The 16475-nt window shown below is 37.6% G+C and overlaps 4 protein-coding genes across 5 annotated transcripts in view; 2 read left to right on the top strand and 2 right to left on the bottom strand.

Annotated features, from left to right (window-relative positions):
- Positions 1 to 6869, bottom strand: part of LOC134744681 (transmembrane emp24 domain-containing protein eca) — a 351400-nt gene extending 344531 nt beyond the window's left edge. Inside the window, exons 1-4 of one of the 2 annotated variants that reach the window (XM_063678588.1) lie at positions 6669 to 6869; positions 6301 to 6524; positions 5140 to 5283; positions 4735 to 4916 (exon numbers count right to left, since the gene is read on the bottom strand). In XM_063678588.1, the coding sequence (XP_063534658.1) occupies positions 4767 to 4916; positions 5140 to 5283; positions 6301 to 6524; positions 6669 to 6804 (654 nt within the window). In that variant the 5' untranslated portion in view covers positions 6805 to 6869 and the 3' untranslated portion in view covers positions 4735 to 4766. Of the gene's footprint in view, positions 1 to 3783; positions 4917 to 5139; positions 5284 to 6300; positions 6525 to 6668 lie in introns of those variants that run through there. The other variant, XM_063678587.1, reaches the window with a different exon arrangement.
- Positions 2974 to 4186, top strand: LOC134744696 (UDP-N-acetylglucosamine transferase subunit ALG13 homolog). The gene has a single exon (XM_063678604.1). The coding sequence runs from the start codon at positions 3053 to 3055 to the stop codon at positions 3575 to 3577; it is 525 nt and encodes a 174-aa protein (XP_063534674.1). The 5' UTR covers positions 2974 to 3052; the 3' UTR covers positions 3578 to 4186.
- Positions 6870 to 8147: 1278 nt separating the features above from the next.
- Positions 8148 to 11791, top strand: LOC134744657 (DDRGK domain-containing protein 1). The gene is made up of 6 exons (XM_063678557.1): positions 8148 to 8426; positions 8524 to 8613; positions 8973 to 9085; positions 9814 to 9945; positions 10336 to 10509; positions 11332 to 11791. Exons 1-6 carry the CDS (start codon positions 8333 to 8335, stop codon positions 11593 to 11595), a joined length of 867 nt encoding a protein of 288 aa, XP_063534627.1. The 5' UTR covers positions 8148 to 8332; the 3' UTR covers positions 11596 to 11791.
- LOC134744553 (nuclear pore complex protein Nup107) lies at positions 11757 to 14418 on the bottom strand. Its single transcript, XM_063678383.1, has one exon. It carries the CDS (start codon positions 14309 to 14311, stop codon positions 11789 to 11791), a length of 2523 nt encoding a protein of 840 aa, XP_063534453.1. The 5' UTR covers positions 14312 to 14418; the 3' UTR covers positions 11757 to 11788.
- Between the last annotated feature and the right edge of the window lie 2057 nt (positions 14419 to 16475).

The following is a 16475-nucleotide window of genomic DNA, read 5'->3' as shown; positions in this document are numbered from 1 at the left end:
GAGAAATACATGTTATCTACTAATTATCTTGCTACATAGAGAGTAAAGAGACTAAAATATGAGTTTTAAGCTCGCTCCAAACTAGTTACGCGGCTTCGCGCCGCGATTCGCGCACGAGTGTGGAGGGAGCTTTAGGTATTCTTGCCCTGCCACGGCCTATCGAAAGTCAGTATTTAGGAGTAAATAGGTTACACGATGGTTACACGTAACCGCTTAAAGTGTCAATCAGTGGAATCTGGCGCAAGGGCAGGCCGTTTCGAAATGCCAAGGAAACTCGTACTTGACATAATCAAGAAACTGCAGGTAAATGGCAGGTAAAGAAGACTATAAAACACATGGGCGATGCCCACCGCGTGTGTGTGTGTTTTTTTCTTATGGCCTGCATGGCCTGGTTGCGGTTGTATTTATTATTCGCGAATTCTGTGTGTTGACAGTTTAGGATTTACAATAAACTATATATTAAAATACCCTCGATGTCAACATATAATACAAGCGCAATCTCAGAAATATCGAATAACTAAATCGTAATCGTAAAACTTTATTGAAGTTCATTTTCCCGCCAAAGAAATTCCAAGTTCACATCTGTCACTAGTCACAGGCCCCTATTTCACCACGGTGACAGGTGCGACAATTGTCGACATAACTGTTACTGACGTCACATGCCTCCATAGGCTACGGAAACCGCTTACCATCAGACGGGCGGTGTGCCTGTTTGCCACCAACATTTTAATTTAAAAAACCTCCATTAAGTATATCGCCAATAAATAAGTACTTATTTTGCGAAGCTAATGACAATTGTCACACGAAACGAGACAGTTGTCACGAAATTTCGACACAGAACTCATTTCCTGTCAAGAATTTCCGAAAATTATTTTAAATCGTGTGACAATTCTCATCATCATCGTCATAAACTTACCTGTTTTTAGCCGATATAATTAATTTTTTTTTATTATACAATGATAGTGGGAAACAGGAATACGGCCCGCCCGATGGTAAGCGGTAACCGTAGCCCATGGAGGCTTGTGTCGTCACCAACAGTGATGTCGACAATTAGCTCCATGCATGAATTTATTTTTATTTTTGGATTCATAATTTATATCGTTGGAACACCGGAAATGATAAAAATACTTTTGTAAACCTTAACTTGATTGATTGAGACTTGATTCGTAGGTTCGCAAGATGTACTAGCAACGTTAAAATCACCCTGTTTAAGGCGTACTGTCAGTCATTTTACACTTGCAGCCTATGGATCAATTTTACTCAAAAAACTTACAGCGCCCTACGCGCCGCTGTTGGGGCTGCCGCGCTAATGCAGCGCTAGTGGTATGTTCGCGGAGGTGCGCACCGACGGCTTCCAAACCATCATGCGCAAGCGGGTGGCGTCGCTGGTGCGGCGCGTGCGCGGCAGCACTAACAGCATCCTAGCCACAGTCGCAGACAGGATAGATGGCGCTTTCTGGAAATACTGGAGTAGCCTACATGTTTATAATAGTTAAAGTATACATAGATTACATACATAGATATTGTCACTAACATAGGTTAAGAGTAAACAGAATAAGTAACTAATATATTATGGAAATTGAATTTCTGAAATAAATAATTATTTAATTTAATTTAATTTAATTTAACATTATTTTATTAAAAAATATTTAAATAAAAAATAAATAAAAAATAAAAATCATTTAATTCAGAAAACACAGGTTCCATAATATGGTTAGTAACTCTTTACTTAAGAACTATGTTAGAATATTATTAAAAGGAAAGGAAAACTAAACTAAAATTAAATTAAATTAAAATTACAAAACAAAAAACAAAAACATATAAGATGCGGCCACCCCCTCCGCCGCTTCACGCATCCCGTGAACTCCTTCTCATAACATGCAGATCCATGAAGCGGCCGAGGACGGGCGAGTCCAGTCTGTCCGCTATCATCTGCAGGATGCTGTTGCCGCTCCCTCGCACACGTCGTATAAAGGACGCCGACTTTTTGCGTATTATAGCATAAAAATCGTCGACGGCCGCATCTGCAAACATGCCCGACGCGCTGCAATAACGAGGGAGCCGCATCAGGGCCCTGAATGCGTTAGTGTATTGCACTCTTAGTGCATTGTACGCCCGCTGCGTAAAACTGACCCATAGACCACTCGTGTAAAAACTTTGGCAGTACGCTCTAAAAAGAGATAGTTTTACAGGCACACTACAGCGAGTGAATCTATGAGCCAGCATATTGCCGCGAACGGACAATGACCTTCGCTCACGTTCTTATATCCTTATCATCTTTAAGGTCTTCGGTTAGCACATGGCCCAGATATTTGAACTGTGACACTCGCTTCAAAGGCATACCGTTTAAGAAAAGTGGTGGAATGTATAGTGGCAACTTGTTCTTACCTTTGAAAATCATGAACTCACTTTTTTTCACGTTATACCTTAAGCCGTGTGCATCCGCATACCTTTCACATATTTTAATTAGCTTTTGCAGTATTGCTATTTAAAATGTTGAAAATTTTTGAGCGGTTGAAACGCTCATAATTTTTGGCGCGAATTTGACAGAGCGTGATGACGTCACACGTTGGGCGGCCCAACTGACGTGACGTTTGCTACTAATGACACTAATCTGTCGAACGCATGACGTCACGTGGCGTTTCGAGCGTTTCCCTCACTAGCTTTTCGCGGGCAAATTTTTGTACTTTTTTATTTATAATTTTAAGTAATTAAATGGTAATTTAAAAACGGAAATGCATTTGTAACATGATATAACGGTAATAAACATTCGAATAAAACATATTTCGTTGAAATATAAACTTCGTGCATGAGGCTAATTGTCGCACCTGTCACCGTGATGAAATAGGGGCCAGGTCATTCGAGACAATTGCTACATTGACTACATTGTGAAAAAAATATTTGCCTTTGAACGTTTTATTCTAGAACTTGAACGACGCAAAATGACAAGATATGACAGCCACGTCAGTGACGTTACGGTGACGTTCAACGTTCAATTTTTAGGTTATATTGTTGTTTTTATTTGGCGATTATATAATTTTTGTCCCAAATAATGTCAACAAGCTACAAAAAAATATTCGTTACCGTTGGCACAACACGATTCGATACTTTATGTAAAACCATCAATAAAGAATCCACACTCGAAGCATTAAAACGGCTGGGTTGCAAAGAAATAACCATGCAGATCGGTTCTAGCGATTTAAAAACAGGCGCATTCGTAAAATGCGGGATAAATCTGCATTTATACAAATACAAAGATTCCTTAGACGAGGATATAATGAACGCCGACCTGGTTATAAGTCACGCCGGGGCAGGAACTTGCTTAGAAGTTTTAGAAGCCAGTAAGCCACTTTTAGTCGTCGTCAACGAGGATTTGATGGATAATCATCAACTGGAGCTAGCGGAGCAGCTTCAGGTCGACGGACACTTGTACTATTGCACGTGTGACACGTTGAAAAGCACTTTGCAAGAAGTGGATTTTAGTTTACTCAGGCCATTTCCTAATCCTGATGCTTCATTGTTTGTTAAGTTTCTAGATGACGTGTTCAAGGTTACACTACCTTCAAGCCAGAAATAGTACATGAAACTTATTACGTAAGTTGGTAAAATCATTTTAAGGAGAATTTAAAAGCATTGCATTTCAAGATCTTAAAAAAATACATAATTATTTTGAAGTGTATACAATCACATTCCTGATTTAACAGTTAGTATTACTTGAATTTTCGTAAATATTTTTTATTTATTTATGTTATTACTTTTACTACGTGTTAATAAAACAATACATTTTAACTTATGTTTTTTTAATCAAAAAATACAGATCACTTGCAAAACACATCAAATTACAGTAGTATATATTACTTGTTTCTATAACGAAAATTTTAATTAATAATCTTACATTTGGAAATCATTTGTTTAGTGTTTGTATACTAGAAATTTAATAAATTAGATTGAAAAAGGAAGTTTTATATAAATCTACATATTTCATATTTTGAAAATAACAGTGTGATGTGAACTTAGATGATATAAACAAACGGAGTAGCCAGTTTGGTTATATCCTCTAAGGATGTGATTAAAATAATGGTTTTCACACTGATGTCTTATCTGGATGTAGTACTAGTGTAATAACCACCTATGTCATAAATTACATGTACAAAATGTGAAAAAATTACATTTATTTTAATGCTGAGTTTGCTTTATCACCAATCCTGAGCTAGCATGGATATTGATTTTATGGTTGTCACATTATAAGGCTTGCAGAGACTGACATAAAACAGTATTTGAAAACATGATACCTCCGTCACATAGAAGAACCAAAATAATATTAATATTTTAAGCTTTCACAACACTGTCATTGTGTTGTTTTTCACTCTATTATAACCTTGATTTTACAAATTGAAACTACTCAAAGGCTTATAAAATTAATACTTATATTTCAACCTTTTTTTTTTTTTTTTATATTAATGGCATCGCGCTCCTGGCGCATTCAGCCAAACGAGTAAAACGGGGAAACGGAATTTTAAGGATTACATTATAACGGATAAGAATTCAACCTTTTTAACACACCAAACTTTCTTATAAACAGATGAACCAGTATTGACATTATTATGTAGACGTCAATAGACAAGAAAAATCCAGTGTTGAGTTTGTATGGTGAGAACAGGAACTAAATATGTATAGAAAACCAGTAGGTACTTTAAATACCCAAATATTTGGTGGAGATGTAGCTATGAGTACTGATGGAGTTAAAAAGGCTAATGTTAAGGTTTTCACACTAGTTTCTTAGCCTCGAAGAAGCTCTTGAGATGCCTCATCTGCCAGTAGCCGATGCCAACAAGCACACCGGTCTGCAGCAAGCTCCACCACAGCACGCGCTGGTTGGTGCTCTCCGATGTTTGTCTAAAGCGCTCCTCTCGGTGCTGTAGGAAGAAATTGTAAAATATATCCTTGTCCAAAATTATAAATGAAATATTTGACAGAGCAATTAAGATACTATAGGTACAAAAGAAGTTAAGTTATTTTAATCTAATTTGTAGAAGCAGAACTCACAAATTCCGGTTTCACTACACTGCTAGGCCACTGGGGCTCATGTCGTACCTGTGCCAAGATGTACCTGTTTATGGTTTTATTTATAACACTCACCCGCTGGTAGCTCTGCTCCTTGGTGATCTGGTGCACCTGGTCTAGCAGCTGTCGGATCCGCAGCTGCAACTCTGTCAGCTTGTCCTTCTGCGCCACGTTGGCATAGTCCACGGCGTGCTCACCTACTTGGATATCTAAGTGTACCTGAAAAGTATACAAGTTTCTGTAAATAAAGTCTTCCACAGTCAACACAGACAAGCCACTTTGTGAGAATATTGCTGCAGGAAGCATCTTATTCTTTATCAATGTACCTGACATAAAGAAAGAGCCTCATGCGGAATTTTGTTGTGAAGCTACTTGTTTTGTGTAGAAATCCACCTATTGCTTTTTGGAAAATGATAGCAGCCTATAGTCTGGCAAAAAAGAGTAGAAAGTCGTCCCTTTCAAATCAATCTAAGAAAAAACGGGACGACACTACAGTGTTGCCACTTTTTAATTTCTACTCTTTTTTGCCAGACTGTATTTTCGCGCAACACTGTTGCCCATTTTTAATAAGTGTCTAGATAGACTGGTAAATTACAGCTATACTAAAAATTAAGTGTATGTCTGAATGGATTTAAAGGCAAAACACTTTAGTGTTCTTAGCTTATGCAATGTTTACTCAGCTGCCTAGTTATTATATTTCATCACAAACATCTGATGCGAACAATACATTTGAATTCATATACAATCCACCTCAAGGAGAGACTTCAAGGAATTTCAATACTTTTAATCATAACCTCAATCAGCCTTCTTAACTTCAAGGGTGTTGCCAGGGCAGAGCAAGGGGGGCAGCTGCCAATGCAATGTATGCCCCTCCTCGAGCGTTGAGGAGGGGCATACATTTAGTCTTCAAGCATCATTTTAATTGAATAAATATTTAAATTTAACTTTCCTTAGTATATTCCTGATTCCAAGGGAATGAACTTTCTCAAAACAATTTCCGATTCTTAACAAAACAGAAGAAGCTTGATGGGCCGTAGCCGCATGCATCAGTTGACATTCTTGGCGGTCAAAGGGTCAGATCAAGCTAACGTGAAAATGTCATTATAAAAATATGATGTTATTAACAAGTAAACAACACAGAGTTAATTAATATTCATGGACTCTTTTATCTATTTACTGTGAAGAATGAACTAGCTAAGTGCACTACTTTGATCCTAGTTTTTTAAAATATCTTACCCGTAATTGAGAGCCGCTGAACCAAGACGTACTGTTAGAGTACATGCAAATGACATGTTCTCCCGGAGTAGTGGATGTGAAGGAGATCTTGCCCTCTGAGGAGTACACCCGCGACAGCACCACGCCGTCGTTTGGGTCACGGACTTCCACGTGCATGCCGATCCCGGGCGATGAGGGCATGAACCCGCCAGAACGAGGGTCATAAAGCTCCACCTTGTAGTTCACTAAAAAAATTAAATAGTCTATGGTCATTTTTTTTTCAATCAATGACGTCAATGAGCCAAGATTTCAAAAAAATGGATTGGAGGCAGCGGTTCAGGCAAGCTATAATAATACCACTATGAAAGGCTGAGAGAAAACTACGTTACCCATAACAGTTGTGTCATCCGGTATTTCTTCGATAAAGCATTTTCGCTCCCCCTCCGCTATGTGGAAATATAAAGCGGAGGTTAAATCAAATATCAAGAATAACGAAAATAAAGAGGAAAGCTTTAATTGTTCCATGTTTTCGGCCTTTTTATAAATCGGCGACTGGCGACTATCCTAAAAATGACATGACAGACATGACACACGTCACCTAAAGCGATTAAAGCGAGTGCGTTCGGATTCACAAATTGATGATGAACGGTGTTGGGTGTTGGTTTGGGTATACTAGGAAAATTAATTTTTATCACCGGTTTATTATTAAGGCCGTAACACACCGTCGCACCGCACCAAGGTCATTGTGCGACGCATCCATCAGTAAGAGCGAGAAAGCGATATCTCTTTCTCGCTCTTACTTATGCTCGTACCACCCTTAAAGTTTATAGTCTATGATTGTTCATTATTTTTAGTATATATGGGTATTTTTGCACTTTGTAATTTTTCCTCAGTCACCCGTTGACCACGAACGCTGTAAAGGGTTCGAAACGTCGGGATGTATTATAAATTCAATATACGCGATATAATCCGTTTTCATAGTTTTATTTTATACATATGGTTTGTCAAAGGACTGTCTAATTTCAAACATCATCAGACAGAGAGAATCATACTATCTTTGTCTTACACTAGTACTAGCACCCAAAAGAAAAGGACGTGTAGTTTTTTTTTTTGTTCTTTTTACTGCCAATTTGGTTTGACCAACTATATTTTTATGGTGACATTAGTCTTATGGCTCCTGTACACCATGGCCCAGCGTAGGCCAGTCTAAGGCACACAGCTATGCGGTGGAATGAGATAGCAATATCACTTGCTCCCTCTAACGCATAAATGTGTCCCTTGGACTGGCCTACACTGAGCCATGGTGTACAGGAGCCTTTAGGTCTTAGCAAAGACACTTAAGGTATGCGCACACGAGCTACTTTTGTCTCCGCGACTATTTTGTTTCTCACATCAAGTCTATGGGTTAGTATGGAAGTGCGCACACGTAGCGACGCGACTACCGGGAGACTTTTTTGTCCGCGGGTTCAGAGACAAGCCCGCGACGCAACTGTAGCCCTATTGGTTTCAATGCAAGTGCACGCACGGCGACAAAAAAGTTGCCGGTCGGCCAGAAAGTCTCCCGCTTGTCGCGTCGCTACATCACTACATGCGCGCACTTTCATACTAACCCACAGGCTTGATGTGAGAGATAAAATAGTTGCGGACACAAAAGAAAAGTCGCTCTCGTGCGCGCATCACGAGCAACTAAGTCACTAGGCGAGTTATTTGTCGAAAAGAGACAAATAAATAAGCGACTAAGTCGCTCGTGCGTGCATACCCTGAATAAAAAGTCGTGTTGATGTCGCTCTCGTGCGTGCATACCCTTAAATTTTGCAATCTGTCACTCTGACTGACAGTTCCCTTCTGACGTAGAACAATACAATTATTTCATTTGCGAGTTTAGTTAGTTTATACGTTTACGAAAACTAAATCGTCCCATGCGTATTGCTGTGGTTATGTCGCAAAACAATGTGTAGCTGGAAATAAATATTTAGTTCGATTCACAAGTTTATACCTAACGTAGTACTACTATTCTCTTAAGTTGATTTGATTCAGTAACAATATCAACACCATGGATCCCTTTATAATTTCGGCAATTTTGAGTGCAATACTCATTATAGTTCTATCAATTGCATTTCTACGAGTTGTTAAAGTCAAGCCTCAACGTAAGTAGTAACTTTTATTGGGATAACTAATATCGATTATCCTATATTGAAGATAATGTTTTGACCTTTCACTTTTATCATGTCTATTTATTTGTAGCTGGAGGAGCAAGGCCTGTCCCACAGAGGGAAGGTGGGCCTGGCAGAGTACAAGCTGTAAGGAACCAACGGGCGCGTATGAGAGCTAATGGTAAGTTGCTTCTGAAAATTCGTTAAACATTAAGTGATCAACAATAGTGATTTACTGATTTCCATATTGTATTCTATCTTTCTCAAATCAATGGATGACTACAAAGTTTTGTTTCTGAGAAATTTTATACCTTGGATACACAAGCCTATATTTTGCATATGGTGGATTTGAATAAGATTTTAAAGTATAGCATAAACTATACAGCATCAATCAAAGATGAGTTACTGTTAAATAGGGAGAAATTAATAAAAAAGTAAACCATCTGGAATTGGAAAAATGATAATATTTTAGGGACTGAATCATTATATCAATTGATTTTATATAGTTTACACTCTATTTATTTTATAATTTGTTTGAAGCTGCCCGGAATCAAGCTGCTCTTGAAGAAGATGAGCCAGAAGTGGCCGATGAAGACCATGACGAAGGCCAAGATGGTCAAAGAGTGGAGTTCGATGACAAAATGGGAGCTAAGGTAAATTAAGTAATATCTGATTCCCTTATGCAAGATATGTCAGCCTCTTGTTTCTTGTATAACTGTTCCTTATGATGTGTCCAATAATAGTACATTGTGATACATGTGTGCCACATTGGCCATTATACAGGCGGCGATATTGTGCGCACAAGCTGAAAGCGAGCACGTAATAATAAAGCCCATGTGTGTAATGGCCAATGCACACGCTTGTCATACGACGTTTTTCAACACACTTGTGAGGAAAAAAAATAAACTTTCATATTAGTCAAATTTTAATTGTTAAAACAGTTAGTAGAAGTCCAAAATCGGTCATACTGCCTGCCGCCATTTTCCATAGCGCTGACTTGACGCCGGCGCTCAAAACACGGTAGTGTGGGGTGGCCCTAAGTTCCACGTTACAAGCGTGTTGAAATTACGATACAAGTGTGAAAAATAGGAAATTCGCAACAAGTGGCGATAAATTAAAACACGACCAAAGGGATTGTTTTAAATCGACACAAGCTGCGAATTACCTTATTCGCACATGTTAAATGTATCTGATGTATTCATACATCGTTGTACAGTACATATTATGGCCCTTAAAATTTTCGACAGTCACGTAATGTGCTAATTATCGCACTAGTGCGGTAAAGTAGCACCATATGTACTGCAAAGAATGTGTATTATATTCTATACTGGCTACTGCCCGCGACTTTTTTTTGTAAGACAGATTTTTGATTTATTTACAGAAAAGAGCTAAGCTGGAAGCCAAACAGGAAAAGAAAAAAGCAAGGGAAGCTGAAGAGCAAATGCGGGAAATGAAGAAGAAGAAAAACGAAGAACTTGAAGAGGAGAGAAAGAAGATTGAGGAAAAGCAAGAGGTATAAATAATATACCAATTTATAAAAACAAAGAGTTTCACCTCACCTCATACTGTGAACTAGAGTGAAGTAAATGGGCTCAAAAATCTTATCATGTGTCTATCTAAGAATTAAATACTTGATTTTGAAATTCCAAAACTGCACAGTGGAACTACAGCCAGAAATATTTTTTTTTTTTTCTCATTACAAATTTTATTTTCTACTGTGTCCTATGTATAAAATATGTATACATCTGCATGGTACTTAATGGTAACTAGGTAGAGTATTAACCACACAGTTACCACATAACGTATGGCGCCTTCTACTTCAGCGGTCCCATTTGCAATAATTTACACTTTTTAGTATGTCTCAAGTGCCTGCTATTGTTATTTAATTCTTTAAATTCTGTAGGAGGAGGAACGCAAACGTGAAGAGGCCGAAAAGAAGGCCGAGGAGGAGCGCAAGCGCCGCGAGCAGGAGGAGTACGAAGCCCTAAAGGCTGCCTTCACTGTGGAGGGCGAGGGCTTCGACGAGGAAGACCAGGACAGGGAGTCGTTGCTAAAAGACTTTGTTGATTATATCAAGGTATATTAAGTATACTATTATTGGTGAAGTATGCTGTACTGTAGGGTGAACTAAAAAGTTTTAAGGGTAGATTAATTTATGCCCCGGACGCCATACATTAGAAAGGGACAGCATGATTCGTCCCTGAATTGCTGTCAAACTTTGGTTTTGTAGGAAGTGTCCTATCTGTATGGTAGTACTATTATTTATTTATTCTGTGGTCGTACCGAACCTTAACTTTTTCGACCGCTTCATCAGATCAGCTCCATGTTAGTATTACATTGTCATCACGCAATCGCGTCAATAAAAAGGTAGCTGCTGACACAATGCTCAAGACAATATTATATGTGGTGTTTTCTATAAAAAGGGACCTTATTGTCGATGGCGCTTACGCCATTATTAACGATGCTCCGATATAAATACAATGCCGCTCGACGCTGTGCGGCGTAAGCGCCATCGACAATAAGGTCCCTTTTCACAGAAAATGCCCCATATTACCTCCCCCCTTTAAACTTTTACTCAAATCCTTATTATTATTATTTATTGGAAACAATGTAAGTTTACAGTTTAAAACCAATTCACTTACATGCTAGGAGTACAGATATGAGTAGGAACATGGAAACTAATTAAAACTAACCTCAACTTAAATACTTATAAAAACATGCGCATAAAAATGTCAAAACAAATTCTAATTTCAAATTTACTTACACGCTAGGAAACAAAAAAAAATCGGGTAAAAAATGTCATGACAGTCAATTAAAATTATAAAAAATTCAAAAATTGCCTAGCAGTTCTGCACAAATGTGCTAAACGATCTTATACTAACATATAAACTCTTTTCAGTCACAGAAAGTCGTATTACTCGAAGATCTGGCCGCGCACTTCAAGCTAAAGACCCAAGCTGCCATTGACCGGATAACAGACCTGCAGGCGACCGGCGAACTCACTGGGGTAATTGACGACAGAGGAAAGTTTATCTACATCTCGCAGAAGGAACTAGAAGATGTGGCAAAATTCATCAAGCAGAGGGGCAGGGTCTCTATCACTGAACTAGCAGAAAGCAGTAATGATTTGATCAATTTGAACCCTGTGCCACTGTCTATCTGAATCGCAAGCCATAATTTTAAGGGGATAACACACTGCCTGTGTTATCCGCCTAAAGGTTGCATAGTTGTGTATTTTTATGAATTGTTGAGTGAGGTTTACAAGATGATTTTAATATTTTGTTATACAGTGTATATAGATACCATGTAAAGAAAACAACAAAGTTCAAAGAAATATTTATTAAAAACTCATGCACTTATTCATTTGTTTCATAACCAAACATATCCTTTCCCTTTTCCAACAACAATAATGAGGATTCCCGAATTCTATCCAGGATTTCCATTAGCTTATCCTTAGTGAATACTTTGTAAAGCCCTCTGTTTTCTCCTGCAATCAAATTGCTTAGTTCCATGGCTTCTTTATGACTTTCTACATCATTACCACTTTGAAGCAGTTTTAGTATCAGAATAGTAGCTTCCGGAATACATAGGCGTCTCAAAGTCTCCAATTGTTTGGACCTTTCAGACTTCTCATCTTCACTGAAATTTGGAGAAGAAGAGTTATCAAATTCATCTTGAAGCCATCCTCCAGGAAAAAGCAGAACATTGTACAACAAGCTCTTAGTGTGTTTTAACTGATGAAGCACAGCGTTCATCCACCTTGCCTTCTGTTGCTCTGCTTGAGCACATTTCTGCTCATGGTATACTTTATCAGCAAAGGACGCGTCAGCAGGCAAAGGGTCGACGTCTTTGGGCTTCCCGCTGATGAAATGTCTGTACCAAGTTGCAAAGCCTTCTAAAGCTTCAAGGTACGCCTTTAAGCACAAGTGCTCACGCAGTTCAGAGGAGTTTTGAGGAACCTTGTTTACAAAAGATGGCAACAGCTGGTTTACGTTGACAATACAGGCAGATGCGGCGTCTGTGTTACCAATGAAGATAAAAGTGCGTATCATAGCATTACTTAGCCATAGTGCCTCCACCATTTGATTTGGGACTAAAGCCAGCCATTCAAGAGACGACAGCCCTTTAATAATCAGTGTCTTATCTTTCTCAACTGCAGTAGTTTGGTTAAACATCATGTCAATATTGCCATATCCTTGCTGAATTTCAGATATAGCTCTCTTTACAGCAACTCGGGCTGAAGCAGCCACATCTATTCCCGCTGTGGATCCGGCTTTCACAACCTCTTGTCTGTTGTCACTTTTGCTAATATGATCCATTAACTCAGCGTATAAGACCACCTGGCTGTTTTTTGGCACTGTAGAAGTGTAGTAAGCCAAAAGCTCTGGACGATCCACAGCTCCAAGAGTTGTCTCTTCAATGAGCTGTGAGACATATTTTTCTAATATTTTGTCTCCAATGTCATGTTGAGGATCTTTTCCCATTTGTCGGAGTACTAGAATGAGGTGAGCAAGAAACCGGATAAATTGTTCATCTCCATTCTCCAGCCATTCCAATGAGTCTTGCATGATAGCTCTGACATGACCTAGCATCAGGTACCGTTGGCATGTCTGGTAAGGTGTCTCTTTCTTACCATCCATTAGGGCATTGACAGCACTGAATACTTCCTGCAAAGGCATCTCCTCAATATGAAGCTCTAACTGCACCAACTGTAAGACATCTGGCTCTGTTGTGTTAGCATCAGCTGTGGCATGATGCTCATGCAGAAACCTATCCACCCTTGCCTCAATTTGTGTTCTCAAATGAGCCCAGAGCAGATCTTCCCAGTTCCCTTGACAGGCTGCAATAGTGCTAGGAAGGTGTCCACAGAGGATACCCATTGTAGCTCTGTAATAGATATTCTCAGCAATATTGGTTGCAATCCCCAAGGCACACCACTTCCACAAATCCCGTGATGGGTTACCGTAAATCTCAAGATTGCTGTTTGGGCCTTCTCTCGGTAAGTAGTGCATCAGTCTCCACCCTTGCATGGCAGCTCCGCGCCAAGCCTGCCCAGCACTGAGACACAATGAAACAGCATCCTTAAACTTGCCACATCTTAATTCTGTGAAAACACGCTTGCAGAGATCACTATCATCTTTCTGGTCATCGGTGTGAATAGTCTTCTTCTGCCGTCTTGGTGCATCTGGATCTATACAAGTAACCATGTCCTTAGCTTTCTCCTTGTTAAACAGACTGGAGCCGATAAGTAAGTGATGCAGAGTATTGCTCCAGTGAACATTATTTGGAATTACTGGAGCTACATTGGCTGAGGCTTCGTCTTGGTATGCAGCTGAAGCTTCCAGCCAGTCGACCAACAGTTGCAACAGTCGCAATTCGGAATCGCTTTGAAATAAGGCACCGACTAAATCTTGTTGAGAAAGCATAACCTCTCTTAACAAACTCTCTAAAGATTCAGGGTGTTCCTCAATGGAGTCAGCATATAAGCAGTGCAGAAGCTGCCAGGTGTTTGCTTCTTCACCCAACCAATAATTGTGCACGTTGTATCGGTTCCAGGACTCTACCTTTTCCAGCGACTCCCGGCACTTTTGACCTAACTTCGCCATTGTTTCCAATACGTTGCTTCGGTGACTTGAATGAATAATCTCATAAAAAGCTTCGTTCAAACCTTCGCTGGGATTGCCGGGGTTGATCAGCATTGAAGATTCATCCAGTACTTGCCGTAAACTTGTGTCATTGAGAGTTTTGAATATGGAGGTATCGTTAAGAATGGGCGACATATTCAGAGTATCATCTCTCGGCAACAAAGACCTCGTACGTTTATTCCGAAGCGGCGTGTGTTGTGTGGAATGAAACTGGGCGGATCTGTCGAAATTCATGGCTAGTGATTTTAATAATAATGTAGCTATTGTATACAAAACAAGCGATTCGATTAATTTCCCACTCTCATATTCTGACCGCACCACCGCCGCGCCGTTTGAGCGTTTGACAGTTTGACTTTTGAGCTTGACAAATTGACAACTAGTCTCTTTTTTTATGGTTTCGAAAATTGACTTGGAATCAAGGGATATAATCCGATATTAAAGATAATAAGAAGTTTAACTTCAATAAAGAAAATGTTAAACATGAAGTTAAACTGAAAGATGTTTGTTATAATCATAATTAATTCTAAATTACTTAGGGAAGAGTATTTTTTACATCATAATAACATAATTTTTTGACATATCCATCGTTCAACTCCCTTCCATCTCTCTTGTACCCCTTGATGTCGTTGCGTGCGAAGGTAAGGTCGTAGACTCCTAAGATATAAATACATATTATTTTGAATAATGGGCAGTTTTCTAAATCCTATTGTTTATAAGGATTACATTGTATTATTTAACTTATTATTTTGCCAAAATTTTGCTTTTACTGAAACTTTTTTGAACTTGCAAAGCCTACTTTGTTAAGATCAAAATTTGAGAATTTTTTGTAGGATTAAGAGAGAAATATTAAATAGGTATATACTTAAGATTATTGTTTTTACCACGTTTATCTTAAAATATAAACTTCATAATCTTCGTCCGGAAATCGGAGGAACATTAGTAGGTTCCTACCTAGCTACATATGTAACTAGAAACTAAAACTACTTAACATTTAATTAGGTACATAATAAAGACCGTATAAAGGATTTCCAAAACTGTTTGTAAGTATCACATATTACTTCTAAATGTATATACATATACAGAAAGTAGATTTATGTTTGAAGAATCAAGGGTGGAAATGAGATCTGCTAGTAAGCAATTCAATGATTCCACTTTCTTTTCTTATTTCGATTTAAAATTAGTCAAATAATTGTAGAGCTACTCAAGTACTGCTTTAATAAATTGATAAAACAATAAGTTGAATACCTATGTCACTTCACAAAACTGTTGTGCATTTTTGTGAATAATAAATAATGAGTATATAATTATAAAAATGAATAAACTGTCTTTGTTAGGTACTTTCATAAAATAATAAGACAAATTTAATCAAAAAGTGACCAAGATTTTGGATTTGCAAATTGAATATTTTTTGTGACGTATCACTTAGGCTTGTCTTATTATATATATATATATATTTTTTTTTTTGTTTCAAATATTCTGGTTTTCTTAAATACAAATAATATTTATCCTATTTACATGGATGTATGTTTGCTTTCTATTCTTATATATTTTGTATCAAACAGTAGATATTACATCAGTTGATACAACATTTTATCAATTAAGCGGGATATATAATCAAAGACATCTAAAATAGGTGCACATTCCTTTTAATTTTGGTCAACTACTAAGCTAAGGAAAATTGTTTCATCAAAGGAAATAATACACAGTAAATTTAAACATTATTGATGAGTTAAGCAGTACATGTGAGCATTTATAAATAAATAAATAAATAAGTAGATATTAATGCTACTTAGTAACATTTGTAGGAAAGTATAATTTTTTTTGTTTAAGTAGGTATTTATTATGTTGTGGTAAATCTTTAGTTTAACAATTAATCTAGGTAGCTACTAGATAAAACGAAATAGTTTCATCATAAATTAAAACATTATTTGATACAAATATTTATTTACTGATGACTAAGCATTCATGCTACATTTGTAACCAAGGAACATAAGTTATTACTTAGGTACACTTACTTAAATATTTTTTTGTTTAAGAATTTTGTACTTTTAGGTTAATGTTTAGTTTAACAATTAATCTAGGTACCTAATATATGAAACAAATTAATTTCATCAAAATAAAAATAAAATTAGGGGACAATTACATTCCAAATTCCTAATACACATGTTCACATGTATGACCGGTGTAAACAAGGTTTTCTTAAATACTGTATAAGCTAATATAAAGGTGATATAATAAACAATAATAATTATAATCTACAATTCATTTATTTGGTTCATGTCACAATAAAAACTTTTAAGAACAGATAACTAATACCTATTTTTTCAAACTTTCTGTCAACATTGACATACACTCTGCTATGTCAAGCATCTGTCATTTCTAGTAAATTGTAGTCAGT

This window comes from Cydia strobilella, chromosome 10 (genome assembly GCF_947568885.1).
Source record: "Cydia strobilella chromosome 10, ilCydStro3.1, whole genome shotgun sequence".
Classification (NCBI taxonomy): domain Eukaryota; kingdom Metazoa; phylum Arthropoda; class Insecta; order Lepidoptera; family Tortricidae; genus Cydia; species Cydia strobilella.
This window is presented reverse-complemented; position numbering and strand designations above follow the sequence as displayed.